We start from the raw sequence: 20029 nt of genomic DNA, 5'->3' as shown, positions 1-20029 counted from the left end.
CCATATACTGTACATTGGATTCTCTGTGCTTACCTAGTTGTCCTTACCTAGCTGGGCTTGCGGGGGTTGAGCTTTGGCTCTTTGGTCCCGCTTCTTGGCTGTCGTTCGCCTGACATAGATATGGTCTCTGTGTTGTTGGTCCCGTCCCTTTCGTTCCCATTGTTGCCTGCCTTCCTCGTTCCTCATCTTCCTTCTACGCTCGTGTCCCTCGCTGCTGGTGCTGAGGCTGTTTTTCTAGTCTGTATGGCTTGTTCTCCTGTATCCTCTTAAGGTCGATTGACATGCGAGATATGGGTACATGACTGAACATGACCAACTATGCGAGGGGTAGTTAGATTGTTTTGCATGTCGGTTACTCATCAGGGCTTGACATCTGCAAGAAGCCCTGTACAAGTTAATTTATGCTTGTTTGTGTTGTGCTAACTGAGTGTCAAGGGATGTAATAGTTCTGATGTTACCTCGCCGCTCTCGTTACACCTTGTTGTGTGGTTTCGTATGTGCTTCTTGACACCTACTGCTGCCTTGCAGTTACCTTGCAGTGTTTCCGGGGCTTGGTGTCCCCTCGGCCCAGTCGTCGACCGGGCCTCCTCGTTGCTGGACTGGTCGCCCAAGCTGTTTGATGCTGCTGCGTGCAGCCTGACGTATTACTTACAGCCTGGTTGTTCAGGTATCCTTTGGAGGTGTTAATCCAGTTCTCTCTCTTGGTCACTGTGAGGGGACGGCCTGTTTTGCCCCCTTATGTGTCGTGGAGGTATGTTGAACAGTTTTGGGCCTCTGATGTTGCTGGGGTTCTCTCTGAGTAGGGGGCTAGGTTGGACTTTGTGTATGTTCCGTTCCCTGCTTTTGCACCGCCTCTGTGTTTGGTTACTTCCCGGCTTGCCAGGTTTGGGTTCCTGTTTTCCTGGTTTACCCTGCTACTTGGTATTTTCCGGATCTTGCGGTGTCACCTCTCACGAGTCTCGCATTGGTACCACAGTGTCTCCGATCTCCTGGTGAGCTCGCTGGCATTGGAAAGTTTTCTGTACGGCAAGACGTTCCTTCTCATTCCTTGCCGGCTTGGGTTCCGGCTCTGTTTGCTCGGTGGTCGCACCCGAGATTTTCCCGCGGCTCCGCCTCTTCCTATACTCGATCGGTCCATGGCGGGGCTGGTTCGGTTCTACCTCGAGTATCTCACCATCTGTTGGTGGTCAGGTGGCTTCGTTGATGATGTCCCACCTGCGTGCTTCGTCTGGCGGTGGTGTGGGGTTTTCTTTGGTGGTCCTTCCTTTTTCTTTCTGTCCCTTTGTCGGTTTGCTATGTTTTCTTGACGTGGTCTGATCCTTCTCATGTGGAGGTTTGGGGCCGTCATCTTGCCACATACTGTCGCCTTGTCTCATGTGGCGCTGGCAGAGCCGCTCCGGGTTGCTTCGGTTTGGAAGTTGCCTCGGCATCGCTTCGTGAGCCATCTCTGGCGTGGTTCACCTCCGGCCTGCTCTTGCGCCGCTTGAGCCGTCCTGGTTCTTAGATTGCGTGCTCTTTTCTCTTCTCCTTGGCTTGTGGTGGTCCCTTTGGTTCCGAGTTATTTTTTGTTGGAGTTGGCCTCTGGGGGTTGGGTTGGTGTGCTTCATGCCCTCCTCCGGCATCTGGGTTTCGGCTCTTTTGGTCCTCCTGATAGGTTTGTTCACTTGCGACCGTCTCCTTCTTTTCTGGTGAAGATTGGCACTGCTGTTTTTGTGGAAGGGTCCTTGGGATGTTTGATGTTTGGTTGATCTGGCCGGGGGTGCATCGTGTTTTGGGTTTGGTTGCAGGACTGCTCCGTGCGGGGCGTGCCACGGCTGCTGTGTCCCGGGTTCGCTCTTTAGGCTGTTCAGAGTTCCCCTCTTCCTTGTTCCAGGGTGTGGTACTCTTGGGTCGTCCTCGGGGTGGGTCGGTCCTGCCAGCCTGTTGTCTGTTCCCGTGCCCACGTCGTTTGTTGGTTGACTCTGCGTTCCTTCGTTGATGATCCTGGGCCTTGTCGGGCCTGTGTGGTCTTGGGTTAGCAGTTGCAGTTTTTGTCTCCGCTTCACATTGGAGGTGTGCTCCTTTCTCCTCCCGGATTAGGTCCCTCTTGTTTTCATCTTTGGGTAGGTAGCTCCAGGGAGCCAACGGGGCTTCTCCCAGAAAACCAGTGTTGAATGTAATGAAACACCATTTTCCGGGTGAGATCCAGAGGCTCCCCAGAATCACTCCATCCCTCCGGTCAGCATTTTTTTCGTGTCTTTTGACATCCAGCCTCAGAACTGAAGGGTGGATAGCCGGTTCGAGGGTCTGGGGCTCCCCCTTCCCCCTCCCTAGGAGGAGAGAGCTGCATAGACAGCGGCGTGGCGATATGTGACATCATGCTCGTTTGGTTGTTTCTTTTTTGGGGAGTTCTATCCACTTGTTCGGCTTTTGGTAGCAATTTTCACCAGAATAGGGGTTTATTTTGGGACGCTTATCTTTCTGGATGCCTGACCCGGTTGATGGCAGACATAGAATCCTTCCAACCACATGGGGGTTTCTATAGGCCATTGCTCCCGCATGCCTCTCTGAGGGGGGCCAGGTTCTGGCTAGTGGTCCCCGGTAGGCCCACAGAACTCCATACACATGACTAATGCCAAAGTCTGACATTAGCGTATCAGCCTGGATAAAATCCGGGGAGCTTCCGGGTCTCACCCAGAAAATGGCGTTTCATTACATTCAACGCTGTAATTTGCCTGTTTTTGTCTTGAAAGTTTGTCACTTCATGATTGCAAGACTCCCATATGTTCTGAAAAAACTTGAAGTATGATAATGTTACTTATACTGCTTCTGAAATAAAAAATCAGACAAAGCAGATCATGGAGCTTGTGAATAAAATGGAAAGCAGTGGTGGTAAGATAATTTGCAGGAAAACATCGAAATCTTCCAAGTATGAATGGATGAAGCAGTTTTTCAGTGGTTAATATAGCCCCGTAGGCAAAGAGTAGCTGTTAGTGGTGCACAGTTAGTCTGTTCATGAAAGGATGGAACGAACCATGGGCATGGAGAACTTTAAGGCCAGTTTAAAGTGGATACAGAAGTTTAACAGACTGTATGACATTGTACTTTAGCCATATTTTGCAGCTTCTGAATTGACAAAACTAGCTTGTAATAGAAAAATTGCATGTTAAAAAGTAAATTTTTCACATTTTGTTCCATCATATTGTACAGTATTTTTTTGTGTACACAAATCATTTTTTCTGGGGGAAGCTCCGTCGGCTTCCCGGAGCTATCCAGGCTGATATGGATATTATTAGCTTTCTGGCATCAGTTAATGTGCATGGAGTTCTTGCCTACCGGGGACCACAAGCCAGAACCTGGCCTCCCCTCAGAGAGACACGAGCAGCAATTGCGTACAGAAACCTCCTTGTGGTTGGGAGCATTCTATGTCTGCCATCAACCGGGTCTGGCACCCAGAAAGGTAGGCACCCCAAAACAAACCCCTATTCTTGTGAAAATATTGCTACCGAAAGCCGACCGAGTGGACAGAACTCCCCAAACAAAAATTACCAAACGAACATGACATCATCACGTTGTTGCGCCGCTGTCTGCACAACCTAGGAGGGGGAAGGAGCCCCAGACTCTCGTGCTGGTGATCCAACCTCTGATGTGATGTGATGTTCTTGGCTGATGTGATACTCACAAGTCAAGTGCCTCAAGCCCCTGATTTGGTCTCAGTTTCTGTGCCTTGTGGCATGGTCTGTCTCTACAGGTGGTCTGTGAGTCAGGAGTAATATTCTATGATACTTGGGTTGCATTCGCTTCGGGTTTCTTTCCCTAGGTGCCCAGTAAGCACTGCCCTTGGGGCCACCTTCCACAAGTCGCCTTGGGATCTACCTACGCTGCGTCTTTTACTGCTCAGTACTTGGCAGCCCATGGAGTCAGCTGGGGATTTTGTTGCCTTTGTTTGTCTCTGGGTAAGGGGTAGTTTTCATCACTGGTAGGGCTGCGGGGTACCGCACAGCTAGTTATCACCTATTATAGCAGCCGGCTCTGTTTCGCCTGGGTACGTTGTCCTCTTGCTGGGTTTTTCTTTTGCCTTTGTTTTCCTGCCTGGTGGGGGTCTGCCTTTGGTTGGTTGCCCCCAATCTGCATTTAGGGTTTATATATCCTTATCTGTCTTCTTGGTGGTACCCCCTGCTAGGCCTCCGTGAGTGGACACATCCCAGGGGTTCAGCTTTTAGAAGTTTGCTCAGTAGTCTTGTGCGCCAGTTCGCAGTACCCTGCCTGGGCTTCCCTTAGTGTGATACCAAGGCCAAGGGCCCCTGGGAAACCCTGCAGAGGCCTCATGGTCCGATGTATGCGATCCTTGAGGTCCCCCTCACTTCATGCAAGGTTGAAAGTTGCTCTGTCCCCTTGTCTCAGGGTGACACTCAATCATTGTGTCTCCGCCATGCTACCTGTTGGGTCGGGGATTCTTTTGACCCGGAGTCGTGCGACATTTGTTGCCTGTACATGCTCCAGTTCACCCAAGCTACTGAACATGGTATGAGGGTGCAGGCAGCAGAGGCGTTGCATGCTCAGTTTAGGTTGCTGCAAGGTGGTAGGTTCATTGCTTCCCTCGATGCCCAGAGACTGCCCTGTTTTGGTTATAAGGACCCGGACTTGGGGGTGAGAGTTGCTTCAACTTTGGTTCTGTCTGCCCTCCTTGTCCTTCCCCTTTGGTTGTTCATCCAGTCTCCCCATACCCCTTGCTTCTGGCTCCGAATTGTCTGAGGGTTTCGGAGTCAGGGCAGGGTTTAGTTGGTGTTGAGACTCGGCCGGACTCGGGAAAGTCCCCTTCTGGGGTGGTGTCAGAGGCATTCAAGCCTAATCTAGCCAGAGCTTCTGGGTCTGACCAGTGAGCCCCCTTCATTCCTGCCTTTTCTTTAGAGGTGGGTGGGGGTGGGGGGGTTGGAGGACAGCTCGGCCCCGGGACCTTGTGGTGAGGTTTCCGGGACAGGAGAGGGGTTAACTTTGGGGCGTTGGGCCCCGTTGGACCCCGCCTGGGTTTTTGTACCCTCAGAGTGGGGCTTGGTGTTACAAGGAGAAGGGTTCTCTTTTGCTCCTTCCTCGTACGAATTGGATTTGGCGTCTACCCCTTCCTGGGTTCAATTCCGTGATCTTGTGGGTTTCTCAGTCCCATCTTTCCGGAGGTGTTCAGCTTCCTGCATCCCATCACATGTGGTGAGGGAAACAGCTTACATCCTGCGCTACCTGGATTATGCTTTCGTAATGGATCCGCGTTCCTTCGTGTATGGATCTTCGTGTCCATGCTGGATTCGTTATGAAGTTCCGGAGTCATCCTGGTTAACAAACTGCCTGCTCTTCTCATTGGAGGCTTGGTATACGTTCTATTGATCCCGTGCACTTGTGTGGAGGGGGGGCTCAAGACGACGCTGTAGGTTTTCCTAGGGTGGCAAATTTAAGCATCTCAATGCATGATCGTTCGCCCCTGCCCTTCCGCGGGATGTTGATGTGATGGTTTCATGTGCATGTTCCTTCTCTTTCAGCTGCATTGGTCATGGAGGATTTGCGTCCACGTGGCATGTTGGCTTCGGCCTTGCAGTTTTTCTCCCTCCTGGAGCTGTCCTCTGATTGGCTTGAGTTGGATGTGGAGGAGCTTGGGGCCACCTCTTGGTCTGGTGCGTTGCCCTTAGCGGTGCGTGCGTTGTCTGCATTGCTGAAGCTGTTCACGCCACTTCTATGGGATGCCGTTTTGCGTTTTTTTGCTTCTCGACTCACATGTCGGCAGGCGATGCTCGCTACTTCCTTGGAATCTGTTTGGGCCCTGGCTCTTAGGTTGTCTTTGCCTTTTTGTCCGTTGCTGTTAGCAGAGTCTGCGGTTGTGCAGTATCTGAACGCAGCATTGGTTGCTGTCCTATGTCGGACTTGCTAGTCCTCCGGGGGGCTTGTGGAGGGGCTTTCCCGGAAGGGTCATGCCAGGGCTCGGGGTTTTCCCGCTGTGGTTGGCCAGTGGAGCCAGATTCGATGCAGGCGCAGCCTTCAGTACTATCTGTTTCTGGTCGGTGTGGAGATCGTCCTGGACGCCACTTAGGTTCTCGTAAGGTGTGTCAGCCCTTTCGTGGTTCGTCCCATTGACAGGGTGCTGGGACTCGACAAAACGCAGGAGAAGAGGCCTGCCCCGAACCCCCCAAAGGAGGAGGAGCCACCCAGCGCCACTGCAGGTCACATGACACAACCTGAAAGGCCCACACATTGTGAGACCAGGCACAAGCAAACAGAGCGAGACCTCCCCCCACCCATTTTCTGGGCGAGTCCTGGGGGCTCCCTGGCATCCCTCCCTCCCTCCGATCAATGGTGTTTTTCACGTGTTTTGACATACAACCTAAGAACTGATGGTTGGATCGCCGGCACAAGGGTCTGGATCTCCCCCATCCCCCCTTCCCTGGAAGGGGGGTGAGCAGACAGCGGCGCGGCAATGTGATGACGTCATGCTCGCTTGCTAATTTTTGTTTGGGGAGTTCTGTCCACTCGTTCGACTTTCGGTAGCAATATTTTCACCAAAATAGGTGTTTATTTTGGGGTGCCTACTTTTCTAGGTGCCAGACCCGGTCGATAGCAGACATAGAATGCTCCCAATCATACGGGGGTTTCTGTTGGCCATTGCACCTCGTGCCTCTCTGAGGGAGCCAGGTTTTGGCTCGTGGTCCCTGGTAGGCAAGAACTCCATGCACATTGACTGATGCCAGAAAGCTAATAATATCCACATCAGCCTAGATAGCTCTGGCCTAGATAGCCTCCGGGACTCACACAGAAAATAGTGTTTCATTACATCTTAGGCTGGATGTCAAAACACATGAAAAACACCATTGACTGGAGGGAGGGAGGGAGGGATGCCAGGGATCCTCCGGGACTCGCCCAGAAAATGGGTGGATTTCTGGTCGGTTCCCCAGAGCTAACTACCCATAGACAAGGGAAAAACACGGAATTACCCGGGAGGTGGTCAGTCCTCACTCCTTAGCGTGAAGTCGAGATTTATATATTTGCATATCTAAGTACAGTAAACAGAATCATATATCATTTCCCATAAGAAAAATAAAGGAAAATGTGATAAATAGCAAAAAAATAGCAACTGTTATGTAATCGGGTTATGTGTAAATCCTGTTCTGGTCCGGGATGACAAATTCCTGATTTTAGAGGGTTCACTGTATTCTTATTATCTCTTTAACTATCTTTCAGAAAATATTTCATTATTCTTCACAAAAAACATTAAATTTTTAATATTAAGTAAATACTTTGTACAGTTGGGCCCAGAGGATCTTGGTAGTGCAACATGGTGTGGAGTGTGTGAAAAGGAATTTCCATCAGCAGGAAGTCTTAAAGTTCATCTTTCTCGTATGCATAGCCAGGTGAAATGGTGCCATACATGTACAAAGGTAAGACATGTATGAATTTCTTTTTAATGTAATTGTGCAGTCTAATTTTAATTTTTTCTGTGGAGGAGCTCTATCGGCTCCCTGGAGCTATTGGACTGATATTAGCTAATACTGTATTAGTATATTAGCTAATATATACTAATATATATATATATATATATATATATATATATATATATATATATATATATATATATATATATATATATAATATATATATAATATATATATAATATATATATATATATATATATATATATATATATATATATATATATATATATATATATATATATATATATACATATATATATATATATATATATATATATATATATATATATATATATATATATATATATATATATATATATATATATATATATGCAAACATATAGTATATGTATTATAAAAATATATAATACAGTACAACCTCGATTCAATGTACCCCGATTCAACGAATCTCCGGCTAGTTCGCACACTTTTCAGGCCGGATTTACTCACCCGGTTCGACGAACAATGATTCGCCGAAGCGGGGGATGTTCGGATTTGCTTACGACGTCGAGACAGAGTTCACAGACTGGTGGAAAACTTTCACATTCTATCACAGATTGCAATTATTAATTCCTTCATATGACAAGTTCGATCACACAAGTGGACCACACAAGTGGACCGCACATGTGGTCCACAAGTGGTCCACAAACTTACGATGTTGGGACAGAGTTCACAGTGGTAGAAAAACTTTACCATACCATCACAGATTAAAATTAATAATTCCTTCATATGACAAGTTGGATCACACAAGTGGACCACACAAGTGGACCTAAGTGGTCCACAAGCTTATGATGTTGGGACAGAGTTCACAGAGTGGTGGAAAACTGTTTCATTCTATCACAGATTACAATTAATAATTCCTTCATAAGACAAGTTGGATCACACAAGTGGACCACACAACAAGTGAATCATATGAACCAAACACCAGCCAGAATGGTCCACAAGAAGTGACGCATATTAACCAAACACCAGCCAGAGTCGTCCACACAAGTGAACGACTGAGTTTCAATGATTTTCGTTCACCGATTTGTGGCACACGTATCTTTGTAAATTAATTTAAAGGCTGAAGCGTGAATAGCTAGCTAATATGTTGAAATCTTCTTATATACTGTACATTTTCTGTGATGAAACAAGACGAGTGAGGGTGGACAGATAAGGGAATACTGTACAGTAAATCTCACTTTACAGTGAGATTTCACTCACTTTCGTCTGTGTTGTCATAGTTCAGTGACCCATGGCTTTGAACGTTTCACATTAATAAATCATTTCTAAAACTGGTGTTTTAATAACTCTTTATTATCCTAATTAAACTAAACTAAATAAAACCAAAAATATACTGTAATAAGATAGATATCTCCTATTTGAGAAATTATTCACGTTATTGGCAGCACAACTCCAGTACGAGTGGACAGGTCTAATCCCTGTCCATACAACACCATGCTTGTTGTGTTTGATTTCGTCGCCACAGTTCAGCGATCTACGGCTTTGAAATAATAAAATTAATAAATCGGTTCCAAAGTAAGTATTTTTTATAGCTCTTATTATCGTAATAATGTTGCTAAACTAAATATGTAACCCAAAAATATATAATTTGATGTAAATTGAATATTTGAGAGAAATATATGTTACTGGAAATCAAACACAGCACCAGGCAGTGTTTTGTTTGATTTCGTCGCCACAGTTCAGTGACCTACGGCTTCGAAATAATAAAATTAATAAATCAGTTCCAAAATAAGTATTTTTTATAGCTCTTATTATCGTAATAATGTTGCTAAACTAAATATATAACCCAAAAATATATAATTTGATGTAAATCGAATTATTAAGGGAAATTTATGTTACTGGATCAGGCTTGAACACCAGCCTATTGAAGGGTGTACGTATAGACTTAGTCTGCATTCGTACAGTATGCACCCAGTGCCCTTAGCTTTGTCTGCGATTGATGTACAGTATTTATCCGCCGGTGGAAGAATAATCGTGGAATTGACCATTTTTCTGGGGGGAGCCCCGTCGGCTCCCCGGAGCTTTACCGGCTGATATGCTAATGTCAGACTTTGGCATCAGTTATGTGTATGGAGTTCTAGGGCCTACCGGGGACCACGGCCAGAACCTGGCCCCCTCAGAGAGGCAAGGGGAGCAATGACCTATAGAAACTCCCGTGTGGTTGGAAGCATTCTATGTCTGCCATCGACCGGGTCAAGCATCCAGAAAGGTAAGCATTCCAAAACAAACCCCTATTCTGGTGAAAATAGCTACCTAAAGCCGAACTAGTGGATAGAACTCTTCAACAGAAAACATGGAAACTAGTATGACGTCATACGTCACCCCGCCGCTGTCTGCGCAGCTGCCCCCTCCCCGGGAGGGGGAAGGGGGAGCCCCAGACCTCCCACGCCGGCTATCCACCCATCAGTTCTTCGGCTGATGCTATAGGCAACGGTTATGTGTTCCGGCTCCAGTGGTTGTTTCAGCACTGTACCTAGAGTGTGGTGTCTGTTTTCTAGGTGGTGCGTGAGCCGGGAGTGATTCTCCAGTACTCGGGCTGCATGCGCCTAGGGTTCCCTTCCCTAGGTGCCCTGTAAGTACTGCCCTTGGGGCTTGGGGCCACCTTCCACAAGTTCCTTGGGTCCTGCCCCTGCTTGGCCGTTTACTGCTTGGTTTTCGGCCGCTCTTTGTGTGCTCGGGTGTTCTGTCTCCCTTGTTCGCCTTAAGAGTAAGGGGCAGTTTTTGCACTGGTGGGGCGCAGGGTACTGTGCAGCTTGTCTTTACCAATCATAGCGGCCGGCTCTGTTCCGCTTGGGTACGCTGTCCTCTTGCGGGGTTTTCTTTTTCTTTTTGTTTATCTACCTGGTGGGGGGTCTGCCTTCGTTCTTGCCCCTTGTGTCCCTTGTGTTCTGAGTATTTTCTGGTGGTAACCCCTTCTAGGTCCCCGTGAGTGTACACGTCCCGGGGGTTCAGCTCTTAGAAAGTTGTTTGGTAGCTTTGGGTGCCGGTTAGCAGTACCCTGCCTGGGATTACCTGAGCGCGAGTCCTCTTATAGTAAACGCTCGGGACCCTGGGAAACCCCTGGGGGCGTGCGGGTCCGATGGATGTGACCCCAGAGTCCCCCCCTCGCTTCCAGCGAATTTGAGGGTTGCTCTCACCCTTTGTCTCTGGGTGACTCTCTGTTTTGCATCCGTCTGCTGCCTGTGGGGTCGGTGACACCTACGACCCAGAGTCCTGCGAGTTTGGTTGCTCGTTGGGGCTCGGTTACCCTGTTGTGCTAACAAAGCGGGTGCAGGCAGCAGGGGCGTTGCACTTGAGCCTTGGTGGTGGCAACGTTCTCGTGGTTTCCTCCCCGGGAGCCCCGGGGCTGCCCCGTTGTAGTTCGTTTTGGGACTTGGGGGTGTTGGTTGCTTCGGTTCCTTCCATGCCCCCTTGTCTTTCCCCTGGATCACCCTTCCTGCCTGCATCCGGTTCCTTACCGTCTGTAGGTTCGGGGCGGGGTTTTTGATGGTGTTGAGACTCGGGCAGTCTCGGGGAATTCCCCTTCCAGGGTAGTGACGGGGGCATTTGAGCCTGTTCCTCCAGCCGTGTTGTATGAGTCTGCCAGTGGGCTCCCTTCCTTAGTGTTTTCACGGCTGCCCCGGTTTTCTGGTACGGCCGGGTCTTTGGGGGAACGGCTCGGCCCCGGGGCCTGTCGTGTAGGTTCCCGGGGCTGGGGAGGGGCTGACTTGGGGGGCCTTGGCCCCGTTGGACCCCGTGAGGTTTTTTATTCCCCTCTAGGCGGGGCTTGTGGTTACGCGGAGTGGGGTTTTTCCTCCCCACTCGCCGTACGTGCTGTTGGGCGTCGGCCCCTCCCCGGGCTCGGTTCCTTGGCTTTTGAGTCGGTTGGTTCCGTCCTGTGGGTGGATGTTTCCTCCCACCCCTTTTTGGGACGGTGTTTTCGTCATGTTTCCCCGTTCGATGGGGTTCTGCGTGACTTCTGATCTCGGGTGCGCCTGCGCCTTCGTGTGCCTTCGGGACTAGTGTTGGCTTCTGTGTTCTCGAGGGTACGGGAAGGTTTTTCGCTACTTCCCGCATTCTTGGAACGTCTGTCGGCTCCTTGTCGCCCTGTTGGGCTACTTGTCGCCCTGTTGGGCTACTTGTCGCCCTGTTGGGCTACTTGTCGCCCTGTTGGGCTACTTGTCGCCCTGTTGGGCTACTTGTCGCCCTGTTGGGCTACTTGTCGCCCTGTTGGGCTACTTGTCGCCCTGTTGGGCTACTTGTCGCCCTGTTGGGCTGCTTGTCGCCCTGTTGGGCTACTTGTCGCCCGGTTGGGCTACTTGTCGCCCGGTTGGGCTACTTGTCGCCCGGTTGGGCTACTTGTCGCCCTGTTGGGCTACTTGTCGCCCGGTTGGGCTACTTGTCGCCCGGTTGGGCTACTTGTCGCCCGGTTGGGCTACTTGTCGCCCGGTTGGGTTCCTTTTTGGGCTCTTTGCTTCTTTGGCCGGTTTTATTGTTCCTGCTTCCTCTTTGGCTACTTTTCTCAAGCAGTAGTCCTGGCTGGCGCCTTCCCGCAGAGAGGGTGTGTGGTTCGGCCAGCGTGTTATGCGCATGCGCCGTGGAGTTTGTTTTGGTCTGGGCGGTGTTTCAGTGCTGGTGTTTTGCGCCCTTTTTGCTACAGTGCTTCGCCTCTCGTTCTTCTCCCTGGCTGCGGTATGTGCCCCTTCGCGCCGGTGGTGTCCTGGTTCCCAGTTGTGGGGAGGACACCGCGGTTTTCCCTGTGTCATGGGTGTGGACCGCCTCCTTCGCCTCTCCCTGGTCTCCTGCGGGTCCGGCAGGGTCTGGCTCTGGCGTCTTCCCCTGGCGGTGCTCCCAGGTTCTTCTGGGCACGGTTGAGTCGTGTCAAGTTCGTGCCACCGTTCGCCAGGTGAGTTTCTGCGGTCTGGCGTCTTTTGGCCGGGCGCTGGATGCGGAGTTGTTTATATACCTGTCTTTATTTAGGTATATTTTTGTACGACTGAGACCGTTCGCACACCAGTGACTGTCCCTTTTTCAACCCTTCCTGTCCCCCTCATGTGCATGTCCAACCCATGCTGGAGTCATTCAGGGGACCCTCCTTTTTTAATGTTGAGGTGTGGGGGTTGTAGGGTTGGTTCTGTACTCACCTGGTAAGGCTCCTGGCTGTGCTTGCAGGATTTGAGCTCTGGCTCTTGGGTCCCTCCTATCTGGTAGAACTTGCGGGATAGTACCAGTGGAGTGCAGTGGTGCTATTGGCACAATTGGGGGAACACTGTATTACCATCAGAGGTCTGTGCTGGTTACACGACCTACTTGCGAGCATTAGCCTTCTTGCTGGTTCGTCCGTGGACTTCCATCGCGCACTAGCCTGTTTTCGTATGGCAGTTCCGGCCCGTCCTGGTTGTGGGAGTATGTGGGCCGGTGGACTGCTCCTAGCAGCTGCCTGGTGGGCCACCCTCTGGCTGGTCTAGCCTGGCCTTGGGCCGGGCTTGAGGTGTACCAGAGCTCCCAGTTCCTCATCCAGCAGGTATCGAGCGGGGTTTCTCCGCCGTCGGTCGCCTGGTGCAGGTTTCTGGGCCTGCGGGGTTTTGTCGTGTCTCCGTTGGCCCTGTCTGGGGTCTGCCTGCTCCGTTCTCTGCCTTTGCAGAAGGGAGTTGCTATTTACATGTTGCATGTTGCAGTGGTGCCTGTTGCTGCTGCTGCACGTGTGCATTGGTACCTGTACCGTGTTTCACGGTGGCGTGTCCTTGTTCCTGTGTCCGGTTGTGGAGTGGCACTTTGCTGCCGTTTTGTGCCTGGGGATTGCGTGGGGGTTTTTCTGTCCCTGCCTGATTGTCTACCCCTGGTTGTTATCCTGGGGTTTTTGTGCTTCTGCTCTTTCTTCCTGCCTCCTCTGCAGCAGGGGTGTTCTGCGTGTGTTCTTAGGCGTTTGTCAGCCTGTGTCCTGTGATGTGCTTTGTCTCGGTCTATTGCAGTTGTTCGTACCCCTTGGTTCGGGTACTGTTCTGGCGGCGACCCTTCCGCCTTCTTTGGTTTCCTAGCTTGCCCTGCCGTTTTTTTTTTTTTTTTGGGTCTTGCGATGTCTCGCATCGGACCCGTCGTTTCTGAACTCCTGGCGGGCTTGCATGCTTTGGGGAGTTTTTCTGTTCGGCAGACGTTCCATCTCCTTGTGCCGCCTGGGTTTCGGTGGTCGCGCCCGAGATCTTCCCGCGGCTCCGCCTTTTCCTGGGCTCGGAGGGGCCTTGTTGGGGCTGCTATGTTCTGCCTCGCGGTCTCGCCTCCGGTTGGTGGTCGGGTGGCTTCATGGTAGGTGTCCCACCTGCGTGCTTGGCGGCAGTATGGGGTATTTTGGCGGTCCTTCCTTTTCCTGTCCCTTCTTAGGTGGTTACTCTTGTTAGCTTGGTTTACTCTCGGCTTAGTTTTCTGGTGGGGGTTGGGGGCCGTTGTCTTGCCACATACTGTCGCCTCTTTTCGTGTGGCGCGGGCGGAGCCGCTTCAGCTTGCTTTCGGTCTTGGTATTGCTTCTGCACCGTTAGTCAGCTGTCTTGTGCGTCGTTTCACCTCTGGCCTGTTCGTGCACCGCTTGCACCATCCTGGTCTCTGGTCAGCGTGCTCTGTCTTCTCCTCGGTTGGTAGTGCCCCTTCGGTTCCGGTGTGTTTTTTCGTCGGCTCTTTCCTTTTGGCCTTTGCCTCTGGGGGTCGAGTCGCTGAGTTTTCTTGCTCCTTCGGTTTTAGCGTTTTGGTTGTTCGGTGGCAGCAGTCTCCATCTTTTCTGGCACGGGGTGGGGCTGCTGCGTTCTGGAGGGGTCCAGGGTTTGTTGGTGCTTCGTTGGTCGGGCCGGGGGTGTGTCGTTTTTTGTGTTCAGTGGCAGCCCTCCGCTGTTGTTTGCGTGCCACGGTGTTTGGGTCTGGAGCGCGTTTTGCGTTGATCCGGTTCTGTTCTTCCCGGTTCGCGGGTGATAGTGTCCCGGGTGGTCAGCCGTGTTCTTGCGGCTAAGCTGCCTGTGTTCTTCCCTCATGCCTGTGGCGTTCGTGGCTTCGTGCTCTCGCTGCCGTCTGGGCGACGTGGCCTTGCGATCTTTTGGGCATGGATTTTTGGTGTTCGTGAAGGGGCCTTGCTGCTCGTTGTTCTCGTGTTGTTCCCGGGTCTTTTCGGGGCTGTGGCGCCTTGGGTTGGCGTTTGCTGCCGGTTGTCTCGCCTCCTTGGGGGGTGCGTGGTGTCCACCTCCCAGTTCTGTCCCTTTGACCTTCCTCTGTGGGTAGTTAGCTCCGGGGAGCCGACGGGGCTCCCCCCAGAAAACCAGCGTTGAATGTAATGAAACGCCATTTTCTGGGTGAGACCCGGAAGCTCCCCGGCAACCCTCCCTCCCTCCGGTAGGCGGATTTTCGCGTGTTTTGACATCCAGCCTCAGAACTGATGGGTGGATAGCCGGCGTGGGAGGTCTGGGGCTCCCCCTTCCCCCTCCCGGGGAGGGGGGAGCTGTGCAGACAGCGGCGCGGTGACGTATGACGTCATACTAGTTTCCTTGTTTTCTGTTGAAGAGTTCTATCCACTAGTTCGGCTTTAGGTAGCAATTTTCACCAGAATAGGGGTTTGTTTTGGAATGCTTACCTTTCTGGATGCTTGACCCGGTCGATGGCAGACATAGAATGCTTCCAACCACACGGGGGTTTCTATAGGCCATTGCTTCCCTTGCCTCTCTGAGGGGGCCAGGTTCTGGCCGTGGTCCCCGGTAGGCCCTAGAACTCCATACACATGACTGATGCCAAAGTCTGACATTAGCATATCAGCCGGTAAAGCTCCGGGGAGCCTCTGGGTCTCACCCAGAAAATGGCGTTTCATTACATTCAACGATGGTTTTTTACTACAGCTCTTTGGTTATAAAACAAAATGTCTCAGGGGCTTACTAATAGTGTCTTATTAATGCCAAAAATGAAGCAATATTTTGCAAGAACTAGTAGCAGAAAATCAACCAGCACGAGAACAGCCATACCCAACACGACAACAGCCGTACCCAGCACGAGAACAGCCGAACCCAGCACGAGAACAGCCGTACCCAGCACGAGAACAGCCGTACCCAGCACAAGCACAGTTGTACCCAGCACTGGTACGACAGCCGTACCCAGCACAAGCACAGTTGTACCCAGCACTGGTACAACAGCAGCAAGCACCAGCTCAGAAGCAGCTGAACCCACAGCAGCAGCGAGCACCAGCAAAGCTGATGCAAACATCTAAAAACATTGTGTGCAGCGTGAACAGTTAAAACAAGTGTTAAATTTAAGTGTGTACACAGTGTTAAAATTAAAGTTACAGTAATTTTAGTGTGCAATAGTTTTCATAAACTGTATTGTAGTACTCAACATACAGCAGAACTACTTTTAATCAACACAGTGCTAACGGCAGTATAAAATGTATTTCTATGTTAATATTTTGGAGGGTGGGGAACGGATTAATTCAAATCCCTTTATTTCTTATGGGAATAATTGCTTCGACTTACGATATTTTGACTTACGATCCGTCTCTGGGAACGGATTAGCATCGTAAGTCGAGGCCCCCATTGTATAATACACAGTACAACCTCGATTCAACGCACTATATGGGACCAACCCCAGTGCATTGGAGCGTTGGATTCGTTGCAAGAAGTGACCTTCAGGAGGCGTTTCGTTTGTGTCAGTACCTTTTTTTTTTCTTGTACACAATAAAAAACCAGCGTTGAATGTAATGAAACTCCATTTTCTGGGTGAGACCCGAAGGCTCCCCCGGGAGCTTTCCAGGCTGATATGCTAATGTCAGACTTTAGCATTAGTCATGTGTATGGAGTTCTGTGCGCCTACTGGAGACCACGAGCCAGAACCTGGCCCCCCTCAGATGAGGCAAGGGAAGCAATGGCCTATAGAAACTCCCATGTGGTTGGAAGCATTCTATGTCTTTCATTGACCGGGTCAGGCACCCAGAAAGGTAAGCGTCCCAAAACAAACCCCTATTCTGGTAAATTGCTACCAAAAGTGGAACAAGTGGATAGAACTCCCCAAAAGAAACAAGCAAACGAGCATGACATCACACGTTGCCGTGCCACTGTCTGCGCAGCTCCTCCCCCCACCCCGGGAGAGGGAAGGGGGAGCCTAAGACCCCCGCGCCAGCTATCCACCCTTCAGTTCTGAGGCTGGATGTCAAAACACGCAAAAATAATGCCGACCGGGGGGAGGGATGCCAGGAAGCCTCCAGGTCTCACCCAGAAAATGGTGTTTCATTACATTCAACGCTGGTTTTCTGGGGGAAGCCCCGTCGGCTTCCCAGATCTATCTACCCACAGAGGAAAATAGAAGGACATGCCCGGGAGGCGAACTCCGCTCACCACTCAACTTCAAGTCAAGACAACTGGCTGTCACCGCCAACCCAAAGCGACACAGGCCCGACTAGTCCCAGGAATGTACATGAGGTACCGCGCAGCCAGGACCCTGTTCAACCTCCAAAAACCCCGCGCCCGAATGTCAGCCCAGGATGTGTTGCCAAAGACGGCAGCAAGAACAGCGAACGTATGAACGTCATGGGCATGGGCATAGACCTCAGGCTGGCTAGCCTGAAGAACCCTGTGGACGACCTGGAAGACCCGCACCCGTGAACAGGGAAGAAGAGAAACTAGATCAACCCAGAATGATGACAGAAAGCCAATAGAGAAGCTAATAGACAGAAAGCTATCCAGGCTATCCAGCCTGGATAGCTCTGGGGAGCCTCCGGGGTCTCACCAAGAAAATGGCGTTTCATTACATTCAACGCTAGTTTTATACTGGCTTAGTTCATGAAGGTCCTCTTCCTCTCAGACCTTCAATTTCAAGTATATCCTGGTGAGGTGCCAAAAGTATTCTCAGGAGAGAGGTACAGATTCAGTAATACAAAACTATACATTCTTCTCGAGGCCAAGCTTTTAATGCTATACAGTATAGAAAAATGTAGCATATATATTATACAATACAATACAATACAATTTTATTTAGGTAAGGTACATACATACAATAAATATTTACAAGGATTGTTTAACTTATAGGTATAGCTAGTACATACAATGCCTAAAGCCACTATTACGCAAAGCGTTTGGGGCATTATATCCTTCACAGTGCTGAATGACAAATGTTAATGAGAGATTTAAATGGGCTAAGTATACTGTCTTTAGGCACACATATTTTGAGTATTGGAAAAATGGCTCTGTATGATTCATAGTCAAATCATGTCATCCATAGAGGAAAACTCTGTACAAACAAATTTAATTGACTAGCTTTATGAATTTGTTTGGGATGTTAAATTTATTTTAGAACTGTTTTTACACAATTCCATAGTTTATAAATTGAAGTCTTCATGTAATTCTAACATCCCATTTATGTTTTCATTTTTAACATTGGTAGAATATACAGTAACTTTATTTTGCAGACAATAGATTCTGAAGAAGAGATGTGTGATCATATTCGAGAATGTCATGGAGACCTACCCTTTATTTGTATTATATGTGGACAGAGTTTAAGAACCAATGCTGCCTTCCAGAGACATAAGGATATTCACAAGGGACTGCGTGGAAGTGCCTGTGAGGTAAGATAAAAATTCCATAGTAAGACAAAATACAAAGATGAATAATTTTTCAATATAAATAAAAAACTGAATAAGCCATGTCTGTGTAAATAAAGTACTAAGATTTTGGTATTGTCTTGACTTTATTTGACCATGAATTTCTAAAATGTTGAAGTGTCTGTTAAGTATATACATGTTCAATTTTATTTTTATGTATTTCTTGTTCTGCAGATTTGCGGGCAAACATTCTCTCGGACAGAATATTACAGAGAACATAAAAGGGTTCATACTGGAGAAAAACCATATGAGTGTGAAATATGCAAGAAGACCTTTAGTAGATCAAGCAATTTATACACTCATATGAGAGTAAGTAAATATGCTTATGTATAACATGTACAGTATTAAGCATCTTGCTGTTTTTCTCTATAACTTTAATGTTTCACATCCTCCAATCATCTAATGTGTCTTCATTCTTTAAAGTAGGTAAATGAAATTAATGTAACTATACTGAACAAAAAGACTAAGTTTTAATGGAGAAGCATTAGAGAGAAATGATGAAGTAGTTAGTTCTTATGATACACAGTACTGTGTCATATTTGTGTGTATTTTATGTGTATTAACAATATTTTTCATTTTATTAATTATCATTGAGTATTGTAGTTGACTGTTATTCTTTCAAGCTGTATGAGAGTAGAGAGAGTATGTGAGTGTTCTAGAATGTTTAAAATTGCCTATACTGTACTAATATGAATAAATACTGAAGCTAAACGAATTGAAACAGTGACCCTGAAATCATCAGCCACACGCAATGCCAACTGACCCATGATGAGTTTAAAGGTATTTTCAACTTTTAAGCCCATCACAGTCCAAGCAGTAGTGCATGTATCTAAAAATTTAAGGTTGATGGGATCAATTCTATCATACAGCCTCAACATATATTCACAGAATCTTCATGTTCCGGTGATTTTATGATACTATACTAATATATTTGTTCTTACAGATCCACAACAATGAGGAGCAACGTCACATATGCAATGTTTGCATGAAATCATTTGCTCGAGCTGATAAGTTGAAAGATCACATGATTCGTCATTTACAGATAAAACGTTATGCTTGTCGTTTATGTCCAAAGGCTTATAATGAGAAAAGAGACCTAACCAAACATTTGGAAAAAGTACATGCTGATCACAGTAATCTTGATACATGACAAGTTGTTATAGCAGGCAGTTCCTGTGTAATCTTTTCTTATCCTATAGATGTCTTATTTCTATTTAAATATCAATATTGGACATTTGGTATCTTCACTATTTATATTTTGTATTAAATTAAATCATCAGAATAGATCACTACAAGTAGTAATTACTGTTCTTCCAAGTATGATGCTTTAGAATTTCAGAATGAAATGTACAGTTAAGCTTAATAAATGTATTTCCTAATATATCTATTTAATAAAAAACTACTTTCTTGCCTACAGTTTATTTTCTATTGCCAATATTCTTGTCTGTTATAATATGCCCATATCAAGGTCTCATTATGGCATCATATTAACTCTATTCTGCTTGCCTTAACACTTTCGCGCTCCGTGGAAACTCGCGGTTCACAGGGGGAACGTGGCCCCTCCGTGCGGTTAAGCGCGCGGTGACACCCAAATGTGTATACTCGTTCCAGCTTTCTCACCTTAATTCTCGTGCTACGTCGCTCGTTTTGGTATCATTGTGTTCGCAATTAAATTCTCTACAGGTGTGTATAAATATAATGTCCAAAAGCCTAGCGTGACTCCCAACAGCATAGCGTAAAGTCGGCAAAAACGCACAAAATCAGTAACGTGCATTCTCGTTCCATTTTTTTACCTTAATTCTTGTGCTCCGTTGCTCATTTTGGTATCATTGTGTTCGCAATTAAATTCCCTACAGATGTGTATGAATAAAATGTACAAAAGGCTGGAGTGCCTCCCCGCAGAAAAGCCTAAAGTTACCCGTGAACGAGCACCATTTTGTACATTGCAACCTAATGATCAACTCGTTCAATTTGATAACAT

General features: G+C 48.3%; 1 protein-coding gene across 1 annotated transcript in view; it reads left to right on the top strand.

Annotated features, from left to right (window-relative positions):
- Nucleotides 1-19457, top strand: part of LOC123757990 (uncharacterized) — a 71179-nt gene extending 51722 nt beyond the window's left edge. Inside the window, exons 6-9 of the mRNA XM_045742074.2 lie at nucleotides 7266-7397; nucleotides 17857-18012; nucleotides 18223-18357; nucleotides 18992-19457. Of these exons, the coding sequence (XP_045598030.2) occupies nucleotides 7266-7397; nucleotides 17857-18012; nucleotides 18223-18357; nucleotides 18992-19198 (630 nt within the window). The 3' untranslated portion in view covers nucleotides 19199-19457. The remainder of the gene's footprint in view (nucleotides 1-7265; nucleotides 7398-17856; nucleotides 18013-18222; nucleotides 18358-18991) is intronic.
- Nucleotides 19458-20029: the final 572 nt, after the last annotated feature.

The sequence above is a fragment of the Procambarus clarkii genome, chromosome 40, assembly GCF_040958095.1.
Source record: "Procambarus clarkii isolate CNS0578487 chromosome 40, FALCON_Pclarkii_2.0, whole genome shotgun sequence".
NCBI classification, from domain to species: domain Eukaryota; kingdom Metazoa; phylum Arthropoda; class Malacostraca; order Decapoda; family Cambaridae; genus Procambarus; species Procambarus clarkii.
Note: the sequence above shows the minus strand (reverse complement) of the source record. Positions and strands in the feature narration are given on the sequence as shown.